This window comes from Pezoporus occidentalis, unplaced genomic scaffold, assembly GCF_034315485.1.
Source record: "Pezoporus occidentalis ecotype Australia unplaced genomic scaffold, CSIRO_AGI_Poc_V1 ctg122, whole genome shotgun sequence".
Classification (NCBI taxonomy): domain Eukaryota; kingdom Metazoa; phylum Chordata; class Aves; order Psittaciformes; family Psittacidae; genus Pezoporus; species Pezoporus occidentalis.
Genome location: NW_026913016.1, coordinates 756,475 through 783,721, shown reverse-complemented (window position 1 = coordinate 783,721; position 27,247 = coordinate 756,475). Strand labels below are relative to the sequence as shown.

The 27,247-nt window shown below is 37.3% G+C and overlaps 1 protein-coding gene across 4 annotated transcripts in view; it reads left to right on the top strand.

Moving 5' to 3' along the window:
* RB1 (RB transcriptional corepressor 1) overlaps window positions 1-27,247 on the top strand; it is a 217,540-nt gene that overhangs the window by 1,486 nt on the left and 188,807 nt on the right. For 2 of the 4 annotated variants that reach the window (XM_062607350.1, XM_062607346.1), the window contains exons 3-17: window positions 6,563-6,675; window positions 8,685-8,819; window positions 10,640-10,678; window positions 11,258-11,325; window positions 12,767-12,877; window positions 15,317-15,465; window positions 16,223-16,300; window positions 17,915-18,024; window positions 19,484-19,561; window positions 22,875-22,962; window positions 23,634-23,750; window positions 24,796-24,852; window positions 24,943-24,974; window positions 25,052-25,128; window positions 25,331-25,533. In XM_062607350.1, coding sequence (XP_062463334.1) covers window positions 6,563-6,675; window positions 8,685-8,819; window positions 10,640-10,678; window positions 11,258-11,325; window positions 12,767-12,877; window positions 15,317-15,465; window positions 16,223-16,300; window positions 17,915-18,024; window positions 19,484-19,561; window positions 22,875-22,962; window positions 23,634-23,750; window positions 24,796-24,852; window positions 24,943-24,974; window positions 25,052-25,128; window positions 25,331-25,533 — 1,455 coding nt within the window. Of the gene's footprint in view, window positions 1-6,562; window positions 6,676-7,530; window positions 7,659-8,684; window positions 8,820-10,639; window positions 10,679-11,257; window positions 11,326-12,766; window positions 12,878-15,316; window positions 15,466-16,222; window positions 16,301-17,914; window positions 18,025-19,483; window positions 19,562-22,874; window positions 22,963-23,633; window positions 23,751-24,795; window positions 24,853-24,942; window positions 24,975-25,051; window positions 25,129-25,330; window positions 25,534-27,247 lie in introns of those variants that run through there. The other 2 variants (XM_062607347.1, XM_062607349.1) reach the window with 2 other exon arrangements.

The window sequence follows — 27,247 nt, the reverse complement described above, 5'->3', positions numbered from 1 at the left end:
TAAAAGCGCAGTTGAGCTCCTCTCTGTGAACTAAACCAGGAGTAGTTGGTTCCATTCAGTGAAAAAAGCAAGGCAGGTTTCAGTATAATTCTGGAAATTTCACTTACAGGTGAAATTTTGTTTTTCAGTGTCAGATATGATGCAGTATGTTTGAAACCTTTTCTTTCAGCATCTGAAAATGACCTCCTTTACCTATTCAGAACAAGGCAACGACTAGATTTTCATTGTGGTATATAGCTAATATTCATTGTCTTGCAGTTAAGGCTTATGCTAAGAGCCTTTCACTGTACAGGGAAAAAGTCTCCATTACATTGTGGTTGCATGAGGCTTTAAGCAACCTAGTTAGAAGGTGTCCCTGCCTGGGGGGGGGGGGGTGGGGGTTAGAGCTTATATGGTCTTTAAGGGATCTTCCAACCCAAGCCATTCTACGATGATAAATCGAAAGCCTTTTCCTCAGACTTTCTGATGTATTGGCAACGTGTTGAAATGGGGAAGATGACAACAAGCAAGTGTGCCACAGGGAGCTGGCAGGCACTTCTAGCTGAGACCAGCGCAGGCTTCACTCAGGTTTGAAGTAAAGCAAGTTAACAGCCTGGCTAATTGCTGCTTCTCTTTCCAAGTGAAACTGTTATCACAGGGAGCCTGTCTTCTCAGGGTGACTGACTCTGATTCAAGTTGCAGGCACTGATGAGACTATATTTAAATGCCCATTCCTTTCTCCCCTGTGGTGAAGGTAATGTGCTGGAAAGGCTTTCCCAGGGTTTGTCCTGCAAGCACCAGCTATGTGTGTTTTAATCAATGTGGTTCAGTGCTAACCTGTTCAATTCTGAACTGCAACAGAAGCTGCTTATGTAGCAGCTTTCTATTCTGAAGCAAAAAGGGAAATACCAGGACACCAGCTGAGACAAAATACCTACCAGAACACTTCTGTTTAACCCTGTCATTGGCTTGAACTTGAGGAAGCTTAAATCATCAGACCACTGATGGAAATAGAGGTAGCATCTAATGATCCCACTCTCAATCCATTTACAGAGCATAAAAGACCTGAAACCTTACTTTCCCTGGCCTTGTTCTTTGTGGTTGATCTCAGAACGGTGCCTGCCACGCCTCTGAGGATGCAGAGGGGACTTGCAGCACTAACTAGGAAGTGGTGTGGTCCAGACACTAGGTATTGTAGTAACTGGCAGAGATTCAGGGTGCATATGTGGGCTTGGGCCTAGTCTGAACACCTGCTGTAGCCTTGCTCAGTGAATATTTAGTGGCTTAAAGTGAAAACATCTATTAGTACTGTCCTTTTTGGCTAACTGAGGGTACATATAATCAAGTGCAAAGAGACTCTGCAAGCAAGGTATATGCAGCTTAGAAGTATAAAGCAGTTGTTTTTGGCACACACACACACAAAAGGTTACTAGGATGTAGTGACCTATCAGTCTGAGTGTGCCTGTGTCTTCAGTGAGCGACCTAAAGAGCCTTTGCTGACCAGGTGGGCATTAGTCAGGAGGAGAAAGAATCATAGAATGGTTTGGGTTGGAAGGGACCTTAAGGATCATCTAGTTCCAAGCCCCTCCCAGCCACAGGGATGCCTTCCCCTAGACCAGGTTGCTCAAAACCCTGTCCAAAGTGGACTTGAACACTTCCCAAGATGAGGCAACCATAACTTCTTTGGGTGACTTGTTCCAGTTATGTTAGTATTCTCTGCTCCCTGGAATGAATCTTCTGTGCCAACACCTGAAGCTACTGGCACCACCAAAACTGGCTGGCTTACTGCTATTTTCCTTCAGGATGTCACACCTTTCCACATGGGTATTTTCCTTTTGAATCTTTGTGCTGCTAATGGTCTGACTTCTCTTTGAAATTTTACCTTTCTTATTTTGCGTAGCTCTGCACTGTAGCTTTTCTTACACTGCTCTCAAGTTATCTGTTTTGGCAGCAGTTTAAGTCAAGGCTGTGCAGCTGGGCCTGGAGTTCTTGAAACAGCTGAACCCCTTTGAGAAGTGTGGAGAATGTTGCACAGTCTTTATGGAAAATGAAGCTGACTTCTAGTTGGAAAAACTAGACCTGTGTGGAGGTCTAGTTGTTTGTTCAAAGCTGTCTGTTAAATATGGTGGTGTTTTATTTCATAGCTGGAGAACATTAAAGCTTTCCTCTGCGACAGCCAGAGTTTAATTACATTCTTGTACAAGGAAAACATAACTCTAAATCTCACAGATAAAACCCCAAACACTGGTTCCAGAAATGTTGGACTGAATCAGCACTTTGTTGGTGTGTGGTATGATGGAAGGTATCTGATGCATGACCAGAAAGATGTTTTATTTGTTAAATTCTTTTTATATCCAGTGAACTCCCACACAAGTTTATTGTAAACATGGAAGTGTGTATATAAATAAAAGCTTTTGTGTTAGTGTCACACAAAGACTTTTGTTCTTTCTGTCATTTCTCTTGTGTACCAAACCAACCTACCCAGGTAAACAAAGTGTTTGTTTAGAGTTGCTGTTTTTACCGTTTTAATTTAAGTCTCTTGCACACTGACAGTTGCTGGCTTAGCAGTTGGCTCTGATGCTTGCTTCTCTCATACTCTTTTAATTTTTATAACTGCCCTGAAATCTGTATTATGAATCAATGCCTGTAAACTCTGAATAGGTTTAGTGGAATTACTAATGTGCTTTGGTGAGCAGCATGTGATTGTTGGTGTGAGAAAGACTAGGAGAAGTACAGGAAGCCATACTAAAACTGCTAAAACAAGTTCAGGGCATTTGTTTTGTTCTGCTACTGTTTGTTTTGGTAAGGAACAACAGAATGAGAATCTGAACTATAATATTGGGTGATGTAAGCAGGAAAATGAAACTTGAGTGAATTGTTGCTTCATATGTTTGAAAGAACCAATGTGAGGAACAGATGACATGGCAACTAAATTGGAACCAAACTTTAAAGAAAATTGAAGTGGTTTAGGAAATTGATAGAAATAAGAATCTGCCAAGGCGCTTGAGGGTCTGTTGTGCTTCAACCTCATCAGTCCAACTTGCTGCAGTATGTGGTGTGTGGGTAGGAGCTTCATTTTTTGTTTGCTGTTCATAGCACTGTTTAGGAAGTGTGGTCCACTGTTCTGCTGCTGCTCAGCTGTTCAGACTCATGAATTCCTGAGTAATTTTTATCAAGTGCGTGTCTAACCTGCAATTAAAAAAATTCTGATGGTGAAAGATCTCCAGTCTGCATTGTTAGTCCTTTCTAATTTAGCTCTTACTGAAGTACTACATTAATCTGTTTCTGTGCTGTAATTCAAGCCAGTGGTGATTATTCTGTATCCCATGGATGTGAGAATGCATTATCGCTGACGTATTGTTATTATTTTTCCCCAGAAAGTCTCTAGCACCTGAAGATGTTTCTGTCATCTTTCCTTGTTTCTAATTTCTCTTCTTTCTTTCTGAAATTCTCTCCAGCTGGTCACTTACACTGGTATGCAGTTGCTGCAGAGCAGTTCATTTGCATGAGAGCTGAGCTGTGTTCTTAGTGAAGAAAACTTACAAGATGAACTATATAGCTGAAGTGGAGGAGTGAATGAGTTCTTAAATATAGCAAGGTTGTTCTATATAGACCAAGAAGTTAGTGATGAGCAGGTCAAATATTCCAAATCCATAAAATTTCACATTTAAATCAAGTCCATTTTGATTTTAGTTTCTCATGAAAAAGAAAAGACTGTAGTTGGTAAACCACCTCAACATTGTGTTAGAAGACATGCAGAGGTTTCTTGCTTTTGGCAAAAGCATGAAACACACATGAGCTAATAAAGTCTTTTCTGTGTAGAGCTTTGTCTCTTATTTATAGAACTGCAGCCAGACTGAACTTGAATCCACTGAAGCTTTGGATGGATGAACTAAATTACAGGTATTTTAGAATCTTCTATTATTAAACAAAAAAATGAAGAGCTGTTGAAAGTCCCTTAGCAAACATAAATCATCACCATGGCCTCTTGCTGATGCATGCACCTTAAAAGCATAGCTAACTGGCATAGTTTCCTTTTTTACTTGCCTTCTGCTCATCCTGGGGAAAGATTGATGTTGCCCTCAGTCTTGCTTCATGCAAGAAAAGTGTAGTGGGAAGTTTTCACATCAGAACTATTTTCATTGGTTCAATACTTTTCATTGACTTGTATTACTTTTAGCTAGTATTATATTTAATCTGTTGAGAACTAATAGTAATCTTCCATTCCAGACAATGTTCAATAGAAAATTAAAACCTCTTATTGCTGAAAAATGGAGGATCTAACTGTCTTTATACCGAACTTCTTATATGTAGACAGTGTTTGCTTTCAGATTTTTCTAGGAATTTTTTCCTATGAATTTTGATTCTGATCAGTTTTCTATTGTGAATGCTTCTTAATTCTTTTCCCCTGCCATCTTACTCCCTTGTAGCCATAAACATATCTGTTAATGTTTCCTGTACCATGTAGCTCATTCCCTATATTTATTAGGGTGTGGTAGCTGAGTTTCTAGTAAGCCAACAAGTTCCACATAATCCCCTTCAAAATTTAGGGTACTGGTATTTAGAGTGTGACATCCTGTATCCCATTTAAATCAGAACCACATCTACATTTGTGTATTTGTCATGTACATTTCTCTTGACCTTCTTTTATACAACATCATCTGAAGTTTCTGTTCCTGGGTCACTTTTGTAGGCTGTCATCAAAACTTTTGTCAGTGTTGATAGAATAATACACATCTCTAACTGCAAACTAGAACTGACACTCCCTGTGACCATCTCCTCCTCTGACTGGTTTTAGCTCTGGAGAGCCTCTTGAGGTAGAGAATAGAAGTTATTTCTGTTAGTGCCTTCAGCATCTTGCAACAACATCTGGAAAGAAGAGGGGCGAAAATCCCATTTTACAGTAGTTCAGTTTGAGTATTTTAAGCTATAACTCCATGTTGTTCTCACTAGATTTAGGCAAACTGATGATCTGCTAAAATGGATAAAATAGTAGTTAGTCCAGAATAAGAAAGAAATATTTTGAAAGAGTTTTTAAGAGTTTTAGATCTTTTCCTAATGAAAACTATATTGATTCAACAGAACTGACCTATGTTACCCAAAGTTACAACATTGGCTCTGCAGAATCCTAAATAAAAAAAGAAAGCAAGCTATATAGACTATTAGATACTAAGTCAGTGATTGGTAGGCTTTGATTCTTGATGAGTTGAAATAAGGTCACTGGAAGTCACTTACTGACATGACAGCCCAGGGTAAATACTGAGCCCTTGTCCTGCCCATTTTCTGTAGTGGTGGTGTATCAACAAAGATCTTGAGTCAGGCTGTGGTCAAGAAGAAAAACCTCAGAAATGAATTTCTGGCTGTGAATTTGTCTTGTGTCCATTCCCATGCCCTCAGTCCATCTGGGATGAATCTTCTGTCTTTGGCTGTAAAACAAATTAACAGTTTGTTTATAGGGTTGGCTCCCCTGGAGTTATGGCTGTAGCAAAACAGTTGAAGGGAATGATGCTGCTGCATTTTTCTTCTACACTCAGCTTTAATTCATTTGTGTAGGAAAGAACTTGAAAAACTTTCTTTCACACCATCCTCTAACATATGTCAAATTGGACCTAGAGCTGCTGAGAGATGTATTGAAGTGCTGCTCCTTTGCAGCTGTAGGCCTGATTGTCATTGGGGGTGTATTGACGAGGATGCTAAATATCCAAAGAGTATGCTGAACTTGCTGTTTACAGGGCTGCACCCTCACCTAGTTCTGTCTTCAAAATAGTTTTGTTTCTGAAACCTGTGGTATATCTGGTTCAGTTGTTTCTCCCATGCTTATACAAAACGTTGCTTTTTAGAGATTTTTACACTGAGATGCTGTTTTGGTGGAATCATAACTGATGCCTGACTGGCTCCAAGTGACTAGGTTATGAGCCTTCAAGGTTGAACTCTGGATGGCATATCTGTCATTGTAGGGTGGCTTTTCTTTGATGAAGGATGATGAGTTACAGCTTGTACCTTACCTTACTTCTAAGCAGCAGAAGACCTTGATTGTGTATTTATGGTAGCAGAATGCCTGAAGGTGCTTGTTACTGTCACACTTTACTAAACAAAGAGATGAGTTTGTGGTTTAGCTGTGACAAGTTGTTGGGACTTAGCTGGAGAATAAAGTTCATAAGTATCTATTGTCTGTCCTTGTAATGACTTTCTGTTTATTTCTTAAGGGTTTTCTCCTGATTCCTTAATCTTCAGTGTCTTGTTACAGTCAAATATAGTAACCTATAAAAAAGTAAATCATGGCTTCTGCTTTCCATAAATGTTCTGTGGAACCAAACCTTCCTATTTTAAAGCTTTGCTGAACTGTGTGGGTAAAACTGATCTTGCGCTCTAGGAATAAGAGTTGAAGTGCTTGGACTTTAATCTGAAATTTAAAGCTTGGAATAGTTTGCAGTTACCAAATAATTGGTTGCAGTAGTCAAATATTTGCTGCAAGATACTTTGTTTTATCATTTCTAATCCTGTTTGGACTAATTAATGCTTTCCGTATGTTACCCACTTTTATTGAATAATAAATATAAAACCTCTTTTCTCTTTCTAAAAGGCTTCTAACAAGAAGAAAAAGGAAACATGGGGAGTCTGTATCTTTATTGTAGCCATTGATCTGGATGAAATAACATTCACTTTCACAGAGCTTCTGAAAAGTATAGGCATGAAGTAAGTGAATTTAAGTGTGTGAATTTACTTTCAACAGTTAACTAGTCAACATTTTAAAGCATTGTAAATCTTTGTGCATAGCAGGCTAGTAGATTTTAAAGTGAAGGTTACTCATGGGAATTCTGAATGTTTTTGTGAATAGGAGACTGTCACATTTTATTTGAGGAAGCAATGATACTTGTTTGATTCAGCTGAGATAGGCTGTGATTGTGTTACACAGCCGATTATTGTTCTTGCTCAAGCTAAAGTCTTCATCAATTAAACTTGGTGGAAATTACATATAAAATATATTCCTTTCTTCCCTTTGTTAAGATTTTCTGTAAGACATTTTTTCCAACACTAGGCTTGGGCTAAATCAAGAAGTGGAAAAAAAATACTGCTCTTCAAATAGTTTGCCAGCATGTTGCTCTTTTTCAAACATTTTAATGCCAGAGTAAGTTTTGTACTTTTGTACATGCCTTTTGCTATGAGATTTTTACTGTTACATTGTATATTCAGTAAGTTCATAATACAGAAATTAAGATTATAGGACAATACCTGCTTTTTAAGATACATTTAGGTGGCAACAACAAAAAGCATACCTTGTGTTAGATTCATCTAAAGACAGAAATTTAGTGCCATCTGCCTGATAACTGTATTGAAAGCATGTGCAGGAGCAGAGCCTGTGAATGCTCTGGGGCAAGAGGCTAAGGCAGAATGCTGGGTGCATTGTGGCAGTAGCCCCAGGCTTGGGCCAAAATACCCGTCTACTCAAGTCATCTGTTAAGATTAGACTTCTGCATGCCTCTTCCACCTTGCATCATTTCCCAGAGCAGCAGTCAGGTTCTATATTTCTACTTAAATCTTTTCAGTCTTGGCTGACTTGGAACCATGTGGATAAAATGTAATTGCATTTGTGCAGCGACTTTCATCATGTTCCACCTGAGTACCTACCAACTTGTGCTACAAACTGAAAGAGACCTTTTCCCTCAGGGTTTCAAAGCGTAAGCTATGACTCTGCTGGTTTTGATTTTAGCAATACTCAATTTCTTGTTAGCCCTAGGGTTTTTATCAGCTATAATGTCAAACTGGCAGAGATTTTTACCAGTCATCTTGCTCTCTAGAGCCACACAGGTATATATTTGAAAGCTTTTTCATTCCACAGTAAAAGAAATCCTAGATGAACTTCTGACTGGGTTTATATTCTGTTTTTTAATCTGACAAAGGTAAAAAAATCTGAATACTGTATTCTGATAAAGGATCAAAATATTTTTGATATAGTTGAAATAGTCAAGTATATTTGATAGCTTCTTCATTAAGTTTTAGCAATCTGCTCATTTTGGTTATGAATATTACAAGACTATGTTCTTTCTCTTGGTGGCCATAATATTACATGGATGAGTAGGGAAAACTTTGGCCCCCGGTATAATAGTATTTAGAAAGTGTGGGGATGTGGTTGCCCTCAGTACCTGTTGCAGGACTTGAAATTCCATATAATCCAATGCAGTCATCTCAGTTTTCATTCTTGGGTGTCTCTTCAGCATGGATGGAGCCAAGGTTCATGTTGTTAAAGTAAGAACATTTCTGAAGTAGAACTTTTAGGTAGAACAGAAGGGTGGAAATGTCTGTGTTAGATATTTGTGCTTTTACTGGCAGACCAAGGAAGAAAGTTGTGTCTAGTTAGCAAATTCTGACTTCCAGAGATAATACCTGTGCTAGCCAAGAAAACTTTCTTTCTGTATTAGAGTCTGTATCACAAGATGCCTCTGCTACCTATTTGAACAGTATTCTTGCATCTGGAAGATGTCAAGGTTGGGCTCAAGGTAGACAAACAGTGTTTCCCAAGGCAAGGTTCTCAGTCACTGCTAGTTGTAGTAAGAATATGCTGCAGTTTAGTGAAGTAAAGCAATGGGTTTTGGTGAGGTGGGTGTTTTTTGTGTTTTATTTTATTTTATTTTTTTTGGGGAAGAGTTACTTCAGACCACTCATCCTCATAGTTATGATAATCTGTCGTATTTTTCCTTTTTCAGTGTATGCACGTTTTTCCAGTTTCTGAAAGAGGTGGATGTTAACATGGATACTGTAAGCACTAAAGTTGATAGCACTGTGTCAAGGCTGAAAAAGAAGTATGATGTATTACTTGCACTATACCACAAGTTTGAAAGGTAGTATGTGTGTTTTATTTTGAAATTATGTATTCTTTATGGCTGTCAACATTTAACGTTTTAAATGTTAAAGTAATGCAAGTACATTTAAGTACTTACATTTTTCAAACTGTATACTAGAAGAGACCGTTTACACTCTATGCACTAATATTTACGGAACAGTGAAGTGGAACTGTTTACATGCATTGAATAAACACATCTTACATTTTACTCTATTACAATGCATTGTTAAACAATCCTCCTGTTGCATTGCAAACAGCAGTAAGAGTAGCATGACATTAAGCTTTCTTCAGATACAAAGAGGATTGTTACACTATCTAATATTTCTTTTATTTAGTGGACTTTCTGTTTTTACCTGCCCACCACTCCCCAAATCCTGATCCAAGAGTTTCTTTCTAAGGAGCTCTGGAAAGGAAAAAAGCACAAATAAGACAGTTTCTCTGCCTCATACCTGGAACTGAAGGCTGTTTGTTCCTGTATCTAGGGGTGTTGCAGAGCCTGCTCTATTAGCAGTTCTCACTTGTAATCAAGGAAGATCTTCCCAAGTGTTTTAGCTGACCATACAATAAAAACAGAGGTACGTTCTCTTTGTGCAGAATAAATTGAATTTGCATATGGCAAAGTGCTAAGAGCTTTCTATGGTACTTGCAAATCAGAAGATTATCAAGTATTTTTTTGAAATGCCATTACCCTGAGGTGGTAGGTTGCTGCACTGTCTTTTAACTTGAAGGCTGATGATAACGGCACTAGATCCTTTTACAGGCAAATAAGTGTTAGCACAGATGTGTATTGGCAAGATCTGATAGCTTCTGAGACAGTTTTTAATTGGTCTGTGAAATTCTCTATAGCATATACCAGTAGAAAACTGTTTCATGTTAGTAAACAATGAAGCGTTGTTCCTTGGTGCTTGTACTGTTTGATAAACTGTTGCTTCGGAATGCTGTGCTATTTCTCACCTATAGAAATCAGAGTCACTGTAATGTTTTGCCTTTCAAACAACAAAAGGCTCTCAAATATCTCTTAAATGGCCTTTGAAAGGGGTAGCAGGCCACCCGTGGTAGTTTATAGAATCAAGGCATAAATATGATAGAAGTTTGTCTTTTCAAAGTCCAGTCAGTCACATTCACTGTTGCCCTGGGTGTAATGTTGATATCAAAATATTTTTGTAAAGGTTATTGTTGTCTTGAAGCTATGGAGTTCTATGAAAGTTGCGATTTTTTTTTTTTTTTTTGCTAATTGCAAGTCTTTCTGGGCTCTAAAAGTTCACTTGCTTACTTTTTTGAAACTTAAATTGCAGTAAGTTTTTTTTGAAACAGGATTTGAATTTTTTTTTTTTCCCATTCAAGGGAAAACCAGAGATTTTGTTTTTAAACCAACTGAGTCTATTTCTTGAAATGACATGTACCTAGAATAATTAGGAAGTGACATTAAATCACAGGGCTTGCAGTGACACTGCAGTAATAGTGAAGATTCTAAAATGCCCTTTTATAGTGTTATGCACAACTGTAGTACGTACTTTGCTGTGTTTTACAAGCCACTAACAATGTACATACAAATTGTGTCTTTTTGAAGAAAAAAAATATACCAAATTAAAATTGTTTTGCTGTTAAAGCTTTGACATACACAGCAGCATTATTTCAGCTCTGGCAGGGCCGTAGCTGTTCTGTTGTTAATGTGTTGTCCAAGAGTCAGCATTTTATTTTTTTAAGCTAGGCTAATGTTCTGTGAACTCCATGTTTTTACTGCATTGAAGTCAAAGATATTCCATAGTTTGTTTTCAGAAATGTGTTTAAAAATAAGAATTTATTTTTATTTTCTAGGACTTGTGGCCTTATTTATCTGGAACAACCTAGTAGTGAGTAAGTTTGACTTTCCTAAGTTGTGTTTAAGATAAGATGTAAAACATGTCAGCATTTTATCCTTTCATGCATTAAGGTTGACCTACGTCATAATATGTCAAGGATTTTAATTTAGATTCAGTGGGGACTTTGAATCTCGGTGAGATGATGAGAGCCACAGAAGTGATACACGTTTGATTCCTTCTTCCATGAAGGATCACCATCCTATGATGGGTGTCTTGGTATGATGGAAATAGAACATTTGGAGAGTGAGGTTCCTAGAAATGAGTGGATGAAAAGATGCCTTTGCAACTCCCAAATGAGCTTGTGTTCATTCTGTGACTGGAGATAGGGCATTAGTCAAAGGCACAAGAGAGAAAACGGCTTGTAACAGTTAAATGAATTATCTAAGTTCACTTTCTTTTCCATGGATGATACAGACATTTCCTAATTCTTGAGTGGCTTTACAGAGCTTCCTTTTTTTCAAATGTGTAGTTACATTTATGTAGGGAATGGAATGAGATTATTAATAAACTTAACTGTATGGGAAATGTTGCATGTTGCCTTGAATTTTTCCATAGACAATATGTGTCTCTACAGGATTTCTGCTGAGCTCAATTCTGTATTAGTCCTGAAAAATTACTGGATTACTTTTTTGCTGGCAAAAGGTGAGTTTTAATTAAAAGAGTTATTTTAATGAATATTGTTGAAGTGAGTTTGTGAGTTTGTTTTACATGTCCAGCATGAACTAGCATCCTTATTACAAATATGCATAGTTACAGGCCCAGAATGTTTTAATTGCATGGCTTTCGTAACAGCCAAATTGCATGTGAGGAAGTATTACTATTCTTTTCACCAGCATATAGTTCCTGTATGTGAATATATATGTATTTAAGCTTTCTAAGGTTGTTTTGTTTCGTTTTTTACTTTAAAGTTTGGTATTCTTTATTTGAATCTATTCCGAGGTACTTTATGGTCTGTCAGTATTTTCATAATAGGTGATTCCCTGAAAAGATTGGCAGATTACAAGACAGTAAATCCCTGAAATCATGTCCTTTGAACCATTCTTCCTTGAAAAGGCAGCGGTGCCAGTTAAAGCCGAGTGATGAAACAATTACAGTGGTTCAAGGAGTCCTGTCTCATTGTACTACTCCTACAAAAAGGAAAGAATCATGTATCTTAATTGCCGCGTACTCCAGGCCTGTGTAAATTAACGGTGTAAACATCTCTGCCATGAAAATCGGTCTTGGATTAGCTAAGCTTTGTGGAGCTTTTTCACTAGAATTCTCCAAGCATAAGCAGAAAGCAAAACCCACAAAGTTTTGTTTTTTTTTTTTCCAGCCTGTTTTTTTTACTGAGAATAAGGAAAACTAAAATTTACCAGCAAATAGTTGAAGTCACAGGGGATCCTGGGTGATGCTTGGTAATTCTGATAGAAAATAGTTAGGAAAATTGCATGAGGAAATAAAGCGTAAGTAGTGGTCTGTAGCTGTATTGAATCGCTGTTGGTGTTGCAGATGTCTATGGTGAATGGCATCTTGGAATGGCCCTGTATCTTCTCTGGCATATGAACCATAATTTGTGAACTGTTGGAATTACAGAGTTCTAAAAGTTCTGAAAGTTAAATATGTGTGACTTCTAAGTCATTTCATAAATGCAACAGGCTGAGCATACAGTGTGATAGCATATTTTGATTTTCTCATCACTATGTGCTATCAGCTCCTTAGTAGCTTTCAGAAAGCTTGCATAAGGCCACAAAAAAGAAAGCAAGGAAAAATTGCTCAGAAATGAGAGGTACATGTAGGTAAAATAGTCGACACAGTTACTCCACTGTAATAAAATGAAAAACCAGGAGCAAGCACTGAAAGGTAGGGATTCTGTGCCCAGTAGGCATATGTATGCTATCTCTAAAGCAGCAAACCTCTTAAGAAGCACAAGTTTGAAAATCAAAAGCCTTTAAAGAACACTGGCATCCTGTATGGTGCTTTCTGAATTATAATTATAGTGGTTTATTAAATAAACTTCTGAATATTTGTTTTTTCAAAATTACTTTTAAAACTAAGACAAACATCTCACAAAGGTTTTCCTTACATTTTTAAACATTTGCAGGTAAAGTGTTACAAGTGGAAGATGACCTGGTGATTTCTTTCCAGTTGCTGCTGTGTGTCTTAGATTATTTTATCAAACTGTCACCTCCTGCTATGCTCAAGGAACCATACAGTAAGCTTTTCTGGTTTTGTTCACTTAAGTAGAAAACAAGTTAGTTAAATTTCTATTAGAATCCTGCTAACATTCATGATTAACATAATAAAACTTCTTAAGCTTATTAAAATGTTTTTTTTGGTGTTTTAGTTCAATTTAGATGATAGTGGACTTGAATTAAATTACTTTTTTTTTCTTTCCTATTTTTTTTTTCTCCTATTCTTACCATCCATTTGCTGTATTCTCTGCATGTAGAAATTGTTTGGGGGCTTGTTAGAGCAACAGTTTTACTTTGGTAAAAGAATTCAGGTTCTAGGTAGATGATTGAGAACTATTATTTAGTTTTGTTTTGAGTTACGAAAGGCAAAAATGGTGCTATGACTCTTATTTCGTTGATGTATAGCCCATGATGACAACAGAAATGTACAAGATACTGAATGATACAGACGTTTAGAAGAGTTCTGTGATGGATAGAAAACCTAATTGCAGTGGTAGCTGAAAATAGAACAGTAGAGATAAAATGTAGATAGCTTTGCTTTTATTGCATACCTTTTGTTAGCAGGTGGTGTCTCTATTTTAAGAAAAATATAATGGCTCTTCACTACAGAACCTTCTCTTCAGCAATAACTTTTTATACAGTCAGGTTTTATACCTAAAATCTGGAAATCCTCACTAAAAAGGGAAGCTAAGCATTTGTGGTAACTTTCAAAGATAGAATTCTTTTTGTTCAGTATATTCTTCTGCAAGCTATGGAATTGGTATTTTGAAGTATTTGGAGTCATAGTATGTAGAAAACCATTTTTTTTTAATACTAATTAGTTTATTCTCTGCTGGGTTTGGATGCAACACTAATATTTATAAACACTAGATAACACTAAATTGGCTTGCTTTATTTCTTTGTTTCACAACTAAATACCCACTTGGGTTATAATTTAATAGAACAGATGATGTATTCATTGCTATATTCTTCAAATTCCCTTTTTTGGGGGCTATTTATCTAATCTAGTAATTATTTGTTGCAGGTAAAGACAAATAACCTCACTTTTATTCTAGTGCCAATGCAAATAAAGGATGGGATTGGATGGGCTTGTGGCAAGCAAGTCTCTATGTCTGTCCAGTACTATTTTGAATTTAAATTTGCTCTCCTTAGGAAGACAAACATATGCTGCTGCTTATTTTGGATGTTATAAAGTAGATCTTTTCAAAGAACACTGAATTGAAGTTGCCTGATTTTGAATTTTGTGTCACACTGATTTATAGTTTTTTAGTCAAAATGTGAAGATTAGGAGCTCATTATTAGAAACAGCTCATTATTAGAAACAGTTCTGTGCACTGTATCTTGAAAGAAACTTGCCGCTTTAGACTAAATTGCGAGTACGAGTATCACTGTCATAAGTGTAAAGCATTAGATCCTAGCTTGAAGCTGTGTGATATGTGCAGGTGCTGCGTAAATTCTCAAACAGTGCTTTATTCTTTCAGGAAATAGCAAAATGTATTGTTCAAAGTCTTGTTACTAAGAGGCTTCACATTGTGCCAAATGATGTCAAGCTTTACAGTCTGGCTAAGGCTGAAGGAATTAAGATGTAACCACCCGAGCAGTGTAGTTTGTGAGATTTTCTGAAAACAGTTATCAAATCACAGATACAAATTACAGATGAGAACAGCATGCTGATTATACTATTAAATCAACACATTTAATGATATTAACCTATGTTATTAGTATAATTCACTTCCTTCAAGCTGACAATATTGAAGCCATCTACTTTGAGCTTAACAGAATGAAGGTGAACTTGTTTCTTCCTACTTGTATTTGAGGAAAGGAGGAATTCCCTGCAGAACCATATTGCAGGTTCCCACCAGCACTTGAGTCCTTGTAGAATCATAGAATCAACCAGGTTGGCAAAGACCTTTAAGATCATCAAGTCTGACTGTTACCCCAGTTCTGCCAAGTTCACTACTAAACCATGTCACTAAGGGCCTCATCTACATGTTTTTTCAACACATCAACCGCAGATTGCACCACTTCCCTGGGAAGCTTCATGGACTTTATTAATCTTCAGACACATAGCATGAAGCTACTCTTTCAGCTGCTTGTTTTACACTTCTGTAAAAACAGAAAAAATAGTTACTCCTCTGCAAAAAGGTAAGAGTTCCCTAGCTTTGCAGAACAGATGCTTATTCAAAGCTTCTTACAGAAAGTGCTGTTACTTTCTGTGTTGGATAGCTTTTAAAAACAAAATGTCCAAATACTGATACAGGCATTTAAAGAATAGTTTTAGTTTTGTATAGGTTTTCTGCAATGAAGGTTTCTTACCCAACAGAACAGATGAAAAGGGAAACACTAAAGAAGAGGACTTGAAAAATCATATAAAAATTTAGATATCTTAGGTTTAAAATTTTGAATCTCGTCTTCCTTAAATGCTTCTAACCTTGTGAGGGTTCTGAATATCTTTCCAGAGTCTGCTGTGACTGCAGTGGCTGTTAATGGTTCAGCTCGGACCCCAAGAAGAGGTCAGAACAGGAGTACACGTACTTCAAAGCAAGTTGATACTGATACAAAAGTTATTGAAATCCTTTGTAAAGAGCATGATTGTAATTTAGATGAGGTAATGCCTGTGTTTTAAAGTCTGTTAAGTCTGTCTGCTAGGCCCCATCTGGAATATTAATTTATTTAAATGTTTTTTTAGAGTCTCAGTACTTGTGCTTACTTACCTATTCCCTCAGGTTTAGTAGTGAAGGTATTCTACCATTCTGTAGCTTCTCTAGTAGGTAGGTAAAGAAACCCAAAACAAACCACAACCAACCAAATGTAGAAACCCAACACAGAAAAACCCAAGCCCTTTGGTATGAGTGATAATTTTGTGAGGGAAACTGAACTGTCAAGAATGGAGTATGAAGTTAGAGGCTGATCAAAGCATGTAGCATGCGGACACAGGGCTGCTCTAACAATGTTTTACAGCTGCATGATATGAGAAGATGTACACAGCAAGTACGTTGCTTCTGTGTAGGATCTTAAAGACCCCATTCTCCTTTCCTTTCTCTGATAAATCTATTCCTGGGTAAAAAGGACTGATTTCTGAATATCCAAGCAGATGGTGGAAGTGAAAGTGTAAAACAGCTGGGAAGAATGCAGTTCTTTCCCAGTTTAGTAATCTAATGCAGTGCATAATTCATTGCTGGAACATGCTTACGTATCACTGTTTTGGATATGTAAACAACTTATTTTTTTGCTTATAGAAAACAAAACAGTGTGTTATAGGGGTGTCATATTTAGTTTGTTGATTTAAAGGTATGAAAGCAGTGTGTGCATGGCTGCCTGTCTAATGCTAATGTTATTTCTTTTTTCTTTTTTTTTTTTTGTAGGTCAAAAATGTGTATTCCACAAGCTTCATTCCCTTCTTGAATTCTATTGGTATTGTAGCTTCAAGTGGGCTACCAGAGGTAATTGAAGGAATTTAAGACTGTTCAGTAACAGTGCTTTACTTCATGCTGAATCGCTTAAGATTGCCTTTACACATTGATGAAGTTCTAATAGATTCTTCTAAAATAATCTAGAAAATGCGTTGGCTTTCAGGAATGTGGCTTAGCAGGGATTACAGTATTCATGGAGCACATTTAGCTTATACATTTGAATGTTATAAATTAATTTCTTGAGGCTGAACCAGTGCTTTTGTTCAAAGCAAAAGATGACATTGGAGTTGCATATCCATGATCTTGGTGAGGCCATTAATCTAAAATACAACTATTAAAATATCATGTCTCTGAAGTCAGTCTGTAAATGCATACAGTCTTAAATTACACTGTTGAATTTAAATATAATTGAGACATGTTACTGTAGTCATGTTGGCAAGAGATCCAAAAGATTAGGCCCAGTTTTACAACTGGCAGAGTTTGGACTGCTGTGTTGATGCAGAATTACTTTCATCTCACTGAGTTGTAGCCTGGATGCAGCAGACTACAACTGTATGCAATTGCATGTCAGAGTGTGCCTTAGAAGGTAACTTCTTGTAATGCATTTATGTCCATTCTTAAAAGAGTAGGTTTATCTGTGTGTCACCTATAGATACAGTAACCTGAAAATTTGAAGCTGTATAGGAGCTTGCTTTTTCTTGGAAACAGAAGGGAACTAATGTGGGTTCATATGCACTTGTCGCCTGTTTTTCTAGCAGAAATTTTCCAGAGCGCAGAATCATTTAGCGTGTTTGGGAGCTCAAGGAAGAGATAATTGAGGTGACTGCTGCCTTCTGCAGGAGTGTGCAAAGAGCACAGCAGCAGATTTGCAGTGGAGACTAGTATCTGCCCCTCATAAAAAAAAAAAAAATCCTGACTTCTAGTTAACGTTAGGCACTCAAACCAAAAACAAAACTGAAAACCAACAAACATTCCCTTGAAATGAAGTCATATCAGTATGGGATCTAATCAACTCAGAAATGTTTAACAGTAGCTTAAAAACCCAACAATATGTATATGAAATAATGGTCTATGTTTTTGTAGAAATAGGCATGTCTCTTAAGAATTACATCAGTACAAATATTAATATGAAATGGGGGAACTCTTCTTATACTCAGAACAAGAAGCTTGTGACTTTGGGCCTTGGTCTTCATCTCCAAACCAGCAGAGAGACAGGGACTGAGACAATTGTTCTAAGGGCAGTCATTTTACATTTCTTCCTCCTATATACACCTCCTTTTTTTCTGGAGGGAAAGATTTAAAAGCCTGGAAATGTTTGATTTGCAGGGCTCTGTCTTCTACTCTAGCTATTTTTAGCTCCTTACAGTGCCAGGACCTACATTTCTTCAGAAAAGTGTCATGATCTTGGATTATATTATCTTCTAAAGAAATTATCTTTGTTTGCATGTGGGAATAATTTTCCTCTGGGTATATTTTAGCTGTTATGTAAGAAGTGACTTTGTGAGCTCCAAGGTCATTTTCTTAGCATTTCACCATTGTATTCATGAGGTGGGACTAGCTTATATTATTCAGTAAATTGTCAGACTTATTCCTGTAAAATAAAGTTGTTGTGTTTTTTTTTTTTTCCCTCTAATATTTTTTGAGGTTGAAGTTATCTTGCAACAGTATGAGGAGCTCTATCTCAAAAACAAGGATATAGATGCAAGATTATTTCTGGATCATGATGAAACTCTGCAGCCAGATGTCATGGCACGGTAATATTTCTCTTATTGCTTTTGTTTTATAATAGGAAATGTGAGCTTACATTGTTTTCTGCCTTCTTATGTTACAAATGTAAATCTCTGTATCCTGTTGACCTCTTTAAATTTGTTGTTCAGCTAAGGCATTTCTGGCATCACCAGCCTTGTTTTACGTTATCACCTAAAATAATTAGACAACATTTAACTGGGACTCTGCCTGTAATTATTTAGAAGCTGTACTCTAGTTCTCACTCATTCTGTGCTAGCCCCTGTTGTCCAGGGGAAGCTGAGGACTTGTAAGGAGGAGGCTAAGACCATGTCATGCTAGTTTGATTAGATATGCCCAAGGAAGTGTTATGGCTCTAGGGCCAGCTGTCATGGAATAGCTTGGGGCTTAACTGTCCAGATTCTCCTTCCTAAAACCAGATGGTGGCATTTGGAAGCTGCCTGCTGGGAGTGGTCTTCAGCCCATTTTGACTTTCAGCCTGTACTCAGAAATTGTTTGAGGCATGGTAGTTTGCAGGAGACAGAAGTGTGGCATGGGTGGTTTACCAGATTAACAAGTTGAGTACCAGCACCCAGGCACATTCTGTAGTGCTATTCAGTAATACAAATGTCATGGATCTTCTGGAGTGGCTCCAGAGGTGGGCCACAAAGATGCTCAGAGGGCTGGGGCACCTACCCTATGAAGAAAGGCTGAGAGAGTTGGGGTTGTTCAGCCTGGAGAAAAGAAGGCTCTGGGGAGACCTTGGAACAGCTTTTCAGTACTTAAAGCAGACTTACGAGGATGGACTTCTTAGTAGGGCTGGTAGTGATAGGATAAGGGGGGATGGCTTTAAACTAATAGAGGGTGGATTCAAACTAGATATAAGGAAGAAATATTTTATGATGGGAGTGGTGAGACACTGGAACAGGTTACCTAGAGACATTGTAGATTCAGGGTCAGGTTGGATGAGGCTTTGAGCAACCTGATCTAGCTGAAGATGTCCCTGTTTATTGCAAGGGCTGTCAGACTAGATGATCTTTAAAGGCTCCAGCCCAAACTGTTCTATGTTTTTTTTTTTTGTGCACTTAAATTTTTTTGTGCACTTAAATTCCAGTGTTTCCTGTCAATTCAGTGTTTCCATAACTTGATCTGAGGTCAGTGTAAGTCTGTGACTTTATCTGTGCTAGAAAAATACATTAATTTAAAATCAGATTAAAATGGAGGTAATACCAGCTATACTTAAAAATTAAGCTGTTCATAAGCAGAATTTAAAAAAGAAAAAAGAAGTCGAAAGGAAACTTTGGAGGTCTTCTAGTCCAACATCCTGCTTGAAGCAGATCTACTTGGGAATTGTTCTAAGAACTGGAGTGGTTGGGTATCTAGGTCTTCTAAAAAAAATCTGCTTCACAGTTTTTAGAATAATTAGAGAAAATATTATTTTTTGGATTGTTATTTCTTCATAAGTTGCCTTTTTTTTCAATTCTATAGCTCACAGGTGGACAGGATGCCACTAAAATCCAATTCAGACGAGGAACATATTCTTACACTTCCACAGACTCCTGTTCGGTAAGAGTTTTTCTTTTAATCTCTGTTCTTTTGTTTAACATCCTAGCTAGAAATATTTATCTTTAGAGTAGTTGCTTTAATTTTAAAGTAACTGGGGTTTAGGATTATGGTGTCTTTTTGCTTTTATGTAAACCAGAGTGCAGTCCTGCTCAGTAATAAGCCGTGAGCAGGTACTGAGGGGTACTGAGTGCCCTCAGTTCCTGGTACAGTTGTTGGAAAACAGAAAGCTTTTTACTGAGATGTGTAAAAAGTCCAAGTTGTCTGTAAAAGAGAGTGTTGTATTTGCTCTTATGAGACTGCAGCTTTATACTTCCATGATAGTACTTGTGTCTCCTGTATTTCTGTCTTCCTTTCCATCTTTACTTTAGCTCTGTATCTTTTGGCTTCCTTGCCTGATACCAGATTGTATATGCACACACATTTTTCCCGTGATCTTTATCTTCTTATTACTGATTTTTCTGCCAGGAAAGGTTAACCATTTTTCCCTCGTGCCACACAGTTTTTTGACAAAATCAGTGCTTAGAAATTCCTGGACACTCAAGAACCAACCAGCTGTGTGATTGCAGTGGTGTGTGCTATGTGGAAAAACAAAAAAGTCCGTCCAGGCAGTTGTTTGTTCTTAAAAGCTGTTCTTAAGCTGTCCAGTTTAATAAAATCAGACAGTTCTTGTTCCAAGCTTGTTATGTAAATGCTTTTCAGTTTAGCATTCTGGAGAGATAAGAAGTTAAAATATTGTACGCTAAATTATTACTTCAGTTTTCTCCATTGAGTAGAATTATTTTTGTTTTTATTAAAAGTACTTCTACAGTGTTTATCTGCTTGTGGAAAAATGAATTAGACTTTGGACTTGTGCATCCACTACAGATCTGTTAAATGCCATCTGGAGAAACTGTGTTCTGGCCAACAGAGCAGTAACAAAGGTTTTCAGTTAGGTACTGAAAAGCTTCTTAAAAATAACAAAAGGAGACATGCAGCTGAGATAGATAGTCAAGTTGTGAAATGAAAGAACTTTTAATCACCTGTGCCTGCAAAAGTCTGTATTTGATTGCCTTAGTTGTCCCTTCTAGTCTTATGCTTCAAATCTTCAGGTGCCAATGATGCTTTTTTAGGCATAAAGTCATCAGTTTGCCTTTCAGTTCCCAGACTGAATGTGCAATTTTTGGGAGCTAGGCCATCTATAACATGCAGTATATTTAACAATAAAGTCCTTGACAACAAGTCCCATTTTTGGCAGATACAGGTAGCTATTGATACTTTTCAGGTATACTGGAAGTAAAACCGTCTAACACTGAAAGATGCTTCATTAAAGTTTTTGACTTGGAAGGTCTATTAAGAAGGTCCAGGAGGACCAAATTTCTGCACTGCTAAAACTTTTTGAAATTTACTGAACCATCTTTGATTTTCAGAGGAGGTTGAGCAAGATATTTACACTCTCTCCATCCACACTTGGGCTTTTCTCTGAGCTTTCCAAAACTGATGCCATTTAAGACAGTTCAAGCGCAGGCTTATTCACCAGCAGTGATTTCATTTGTATTAACTGTTTTTCATAAAGCCACAGAACTGTCACTAGATGGCAGTAAACCTTTAATCACCAGCATAGAGCGGAAAGTGTGTCATTAACTCCCTGAATTAACAAGACCACCTTACAGGATATGTTGAAAATACTATACTTATTATTTTGCATCTTCTTATAATGATGTCCTTCTGGACTTAAGGCACTTTGGATCTGGTCTAAAGCCCCCTGAAATTGGTGAGAATCTAAGTTTCATCAGTGGATTTGTATCTGGTCATTTATGTAGAAAGCAGTAGATAAAATGGGTGTAAGTACTATTTCAGAGCATAGTGAGAATGGGTCATTTGGTTTTATTTTTTTTTACACTGTCTTTATGTTTTTCCTTATTGCTTGTAGTGTTTTGGCAGAAGTCTGCGTCCTCTTCCCCTCCCCTAATATTTTGAAACTTAAGAAGATTTTGTATTTAAGATCTGTCTAACCTAGCTACAGATAGAACAGGTGGAATAAGGATTACAGAAATTGTAGCCTTTCTATTGGAAATGGAAGGAATTGAAGCTAAAATAAGAATTTAAGTTTTAATGTGATTTTGTATTCAGATCCAGGGAGGGAGAAAGCTCTGTTCTCTTGCTGTTGCCAGTAGGAATGTTGACAACTCTGCCTCTGAAAAATGAATTTCAAAGCATCTGTGTTAAAAAGGGCTGCATTTTTTGAAGAGTCATAGAATCATTTGATTTGGAAGGGACTTTTAAAGATCATCTAATCAAACCCCACTGCAGTGAGTCCTTCTTGGCAGGTCTCCTCTCAATCCCTTCATCCCTCAGCCTGTATTGATACCAGAGGATGCCCTGACCCAGGTGCAGGACCTTGCATTTGGCCTTATTGAACCTCATGATGTTCACGTGGGCCCACTTCTTGAGGCTGTTTGGGTCACTCTGGATAGCATCCTAATGGCTTGTCAACTGCTTCACTCAGCTTGGTGGGATGTTGTGAAAGGCCTTACAGAAGTCCAGATAGACAGCATCCATAGGACTTCCCTTGTCCACTGATGTAGTCAGCTCCATTATAGAAGGCCACTAGGTTAGTCAGGCAGGACTTTGACCTTGTTGAAGCCATGTTGGCTGTCTGTCTCAAATCACCTCCCTGCCCTCTATGTGCCTTAGCATAGCTTGTAGGAGGATCTGTTCCATGACCTTTCAAGGCACAGAGGTTGAGGCTGACAGGTCACTACTTTCTTGTGACTGCCGTGTTTTGATACACCTTACTTATTACACTTTGGAACAGGTGACCTGAAACATAAAAGCTGTCTTCGTTCACCAGACTTTGTATCATTTTTGTACAAAAGCCAAAGAGGGTTTGGTTTCTCTTTGTTGTCTTTTGTTTTTGTTTTGGGGTTTGGGGGTTGTTTTTTTATTTTGTTTTTTGTGGGTTTTTTTTATGTTTTGTTAGGGAGTTGCTTGATTTGACTGAATATTTTCACATACAAGAATTATAATTCCATTTTTATTGCTTTTTAAAAGTGTGTATTAGTGTTTATTACTTAATTTATGTCCTTTTGGTTATTTACTTGCAGATTATAATAATTCTAATAATTAAATGATTAGATAAAATTAGATAATTAGAATTTAGTGGTTAACACAGTACAGCAGCATTTCCCAGCAGATTGTTTGATAACTGGGGTTAGAACTAAAATCATAGTTTTTTGGTGTTGTTTTTTTTTTTGTTTGTAGAATTGCTGTTCAGTTTCTGGAAACTGTCAAGCCAACCTTAATGTGTATTATACATTTTATTGTATTTTTCCAGAGCTGCAATGAATAACATTCAGCAACTGAGTATGATTTTAAACTCAGCAGCTGATAAACCATCAGATACTCTCATCAAGTATTTCAATGTAAGTGACTAGAAGGAAGATTTGTGAAAGATTCTTGGGATTATCACTCAAGTAAAATACTCACCTGTAGATTGTGTGTTTTGGGAGACTTCCTTTTTAACAGCCATTTTTTGAAGAAGTATATTTTAATTGGGATGGTTTAAATGTAATCATTAATTTTGGAAAGCACTTCTATCTTATTGATTACTGGAACATTTTAAGTTCTTGAATCTTTTTGTTATTGCATGAAATACTAGGTTTATGTATATAAATAAATATTGCACTAAATACTAAGGTTTATTTATGTATGTTTGTTTATGTATGTATGATGGAAAAAGAAAGGGATATAAAAGGGAGCCAAAGAAAAGGAGTATCTGATTAGAGGATCACATGTCCACATTCAGCAGCTTAAGCACATTTCTAACTTTAAAGACATCAATGTCAATGGTACTAGTTGCATATTAATTGAGTTAGTTGCAACTGGTTGCATATGAGACATGAAGTAGTTGGTACTGGAAATGGATGAACATATTCTATCTTCTTAAAAAATCCACTTTTATTTATGTGGATGAGCTGATTGAGAGATATTACAAAGTGAAGCAGGACTAATGTGCTTAATCAGTTAAGGTGTTTTTGCAGTAAGATGTACTTTCTTTGCATTTCTTTCCGCTGCCCTCCTTGTATTTTCTTAGAATTGCACAGTGAACCCTAAGGACAGTATCCTGAAACGAGTGGAAAATTTTGACCACATCTTCAAAAAGAAATTTGCTGAAGCAGTTGGACAGGGATGTGCTGAAATTGGCGCGCAGGTAACTAGCATTTTGGTTGAGTATTACTCATTTGAACTCTTGGTACTAGCTAATGTGAGACCTGACTTACTGACTGTCCTCCTTCAGTGCATATCAATAATGGTAAAAAGTAACAATATTCTTTTCAACTTGAGAAACAAACAGGTATTTTTTCCTAAACAGCTGCAAAGATAGTATTCAACAAATTATTTATAAGATATAAGGAGCAACAGGAAGCAGATGAAAATATGTTGGAAATATTTAAATGAAGAATGAGAAAATTGCAGGGTAAAATACATTTAGTGAAATGCCTATTTGTATTCTTTCATGGCTTTGTTCAGCTTTGAGAAAAGAAGTATCAGGGGAGACTTTATCACCATGTTTCAGTATTTGAAGTGTGGCTACAAAGAAGATGGAAGCTCTTTTTACAAGGAGTCCCATGGAAAAGACGAGGGGAAATGGGTGCAAGTTACTCCTGGGGGGATTCTGGTTGTACATCAAGGGAAAATTTTTCACAGTGAGAACAACCAGCCGTTGGCATAATCTCCCTATGGAAGTGGTGGATTCCCTAGCGTTGGTCACTTAAAAGATTCGGTGGGACAGGGTGCTGGGCCATCTAGTTGAGATCGTGGTTTGCCAAGAGAGACTGAGGTCCCTTCCAACCTGGTATTCTATGATTAAGAGTAGTGTAGCCTGAAACTGCAAAAGGTGACTCACTTCCTTACAAAATCAGTAGGCTAGCTGCGCTCTCAGCCAGGATTTTGGAAAACAGATTCAATCCAGTTTATACTTGACAGTCTCCTGTCTGTCAGCTCTGCCTTTTATCCTGTTACCTGTGAATCAGCATAAACACTTGATTAAGTCTTCATGTGATTAGGTAGTCACAAACCTTAGTAGCCTTTGAGGCCCCTCCAGTGCTATTGGCAGATGGAACTGGGGATGGACAATGACTTTATAGTAGCTCTTCAAAAAAACTGAACATGTTCTTAATTGTTAGAACCTGAGTGTCTGCCTGTTGTAGTCTGTTAAAACTTGAATTTTTCCTGAATTTCTTCTTTTTTAACAGAGGTACAAGATTGGAGTGCGCCTGTATTACAGAGTAATGGAGTCAATGCTAAAGTCGGTAAGTTAAGTACTGGTACCTTAGTACTGGCATTGCATTTACAAATACTAAGAATATTCACAAGTTTGATTTTATTTACATATATTTCAGGAGGAAGAGCGCCTCTCAGTGCAGAATTTCAGGTATGTTCCCCTAACTTATTACCAAAGTCTGCTAGTTTAGTGTTAGGGCAAGTATTAATAGTTTTCTTTCTCCTTAGCAAACTTCTGAATGGTAACATCTTCCACACGTCTCTTCTGGCATGTTCTGTTGAGGTTGTCATGGCTACATATGGCAGTAAGTTGAAGCTTAAATCCTAGATAGCACTATTATTTATTGGTAATTATTGCCATTTGTTCTAATACATAAAATACAACAAATATAAAAAGTGCTTACTGAAATTTCTGAGCTAGCAATTAGTCATTAAATACAAAAGGAAGAAACATCAGAAGTGGAAGAATGTTGTAGTCTTGATAATTTTCATCCATTTTCCCTGCAGGAAATGCTTCACAAAGTGATGGTACCAGTGCTGAAACTGACTTGTCTTTCCCATGGATTCTGAATGTATTTGATCTAAAAGCTTTTGACTTCTACAAGGTGATTGAAAGCTTTATTAGAGTGGAGCCAAGCCTAACAAGGGAAATGATAAAGCATCTAGAACGTTGTGAACATCGAATTATGGAGTCTCTTGCTTGGCAGTCTGTAAGTAATACTTTAAAATAGTATTTGTCCTTGTATAATGTGCATATCTAGAAAAGGGAAATCCCACACAACTCTATAAAATAATTTGTGGTCTTGCTGAGATTTATTTGTGGCAAAAGAGCAAAACAAGATTAGTTTTGGCACGTCTTCAGGTTTTGAAAAAAAGAAGTATGTCAGAGAAAGAAGTCAGCATAGCTCTGCTGATTTATGTGATTGTAAGCTAGTTTACTAGTCTGGCATGAATCATGAGGGTAATACCCTTAAAACAGCATTTTGTTACCAAAGGCAATAAATTCTATGCTTTTATTAAGTTTTATCCATATCCCACTTGGCAATAGGGCTTTAGTTCTCTGCATATGATATATTTATTAGTAGTACTTAAAATAATGATTTGCATTGTTCTTTGCATTTCGGTCACTTTGATATTTTTTGGATGCCATTAAAATAAAATGCTGGGAGGTGGATTGTTTTTTAGGCTGGATTGCAGAAAATCAAACATTGCTTCTTCATATTGTGTGTTATTTATAAACCAAAAATATGCTATTTATGCCAAACATTTGTCATTTTGACCAGAGACACATAAAACAGCTGTTTAAAAACCCATCACATATCATACACTTCTGGGAAGTTTAAAACCAGTATGCCATAACTAATAGGATAGTTTAGTTGTGGATCAAGGTTTTTTTTCAGGTTAATCTGCGTATGATTTTTTGCGTGACTTCAGAGTGAAAAGTTAACAGTTTTCTAGTATGGGTGATACTTTGCCAGGCTGTGCCATTAAACTCTTGGATTCAAAAAGTCGTCTTGTACCTGAGCAGCAAGAGCCCCATCCATCTCCAGGTTTCTAGCTCAAGAGAAGCGTGCTGACCTCAGGGTTATATGGAAGCAATTGCCATGCTTCAAGCTGAGTCTGATGGACCACCTTGTACCAATGAGCCCTTGCCACTAGATTTTCCTTGCTAACAGAATCAATGGGTATATGTTCCTCTCTGAATATGCTGTTATGAAGATGACCTTTCTATTGTGGGTGCCAAGACTTGTGAATCCAGGTCCATGCTCATCACTGTGACACTGTGTGTTTCCCAGGATTTCTGGTGCAGTGCTCTAGCTGCTGTACCAGAGTGTAAATTTTTCCCTCTGTAAAACTTCTACGTGTTTGGTGTCTTGGGAAACACACATGGCCTCTCTGTTGCTGTATGAATTTCTTTGTGATTTTGGCACTCTTGGAATAAGAAAGCACTTGAGGCTGATAGCCTTTCTGCCAAAGCCTACAAAAGCAGGGAAAATGAGGCAGTATTTCAAGAGGCAGGTATTATTTTAGGAAGCTTGAAGACGTATAAAAAGTGCTTGTTTGAGAAATTGCAACATTCAGAGGACAAAAGGCAGAGGTGCATGTACCCAGGTTTGATCTACAAGCAAGAAGTGGCTCCTGCTACATTCTGCAAACCAGTTTGCAGCCATCTTACTGATCAGCAATAAGTCTCATCTACCAGTTTCTATCTGGTAATTCAAGCACCACGTGCAGATAATTTGATTTGGGCTTGGGCTTTCAGACTGGAAAATCCCAAGCATTGTGTTTTCAAACATTACGGGTATAGTTGCAGACTTGTGTGAAACAAATTATGATGGCAACAAGCACAGCATTATTTCAGGTTTTCTGAGTGGTCCATTTGAATGTATTTTAATGTATTGAATCTATCTTCTTGAGATTTCA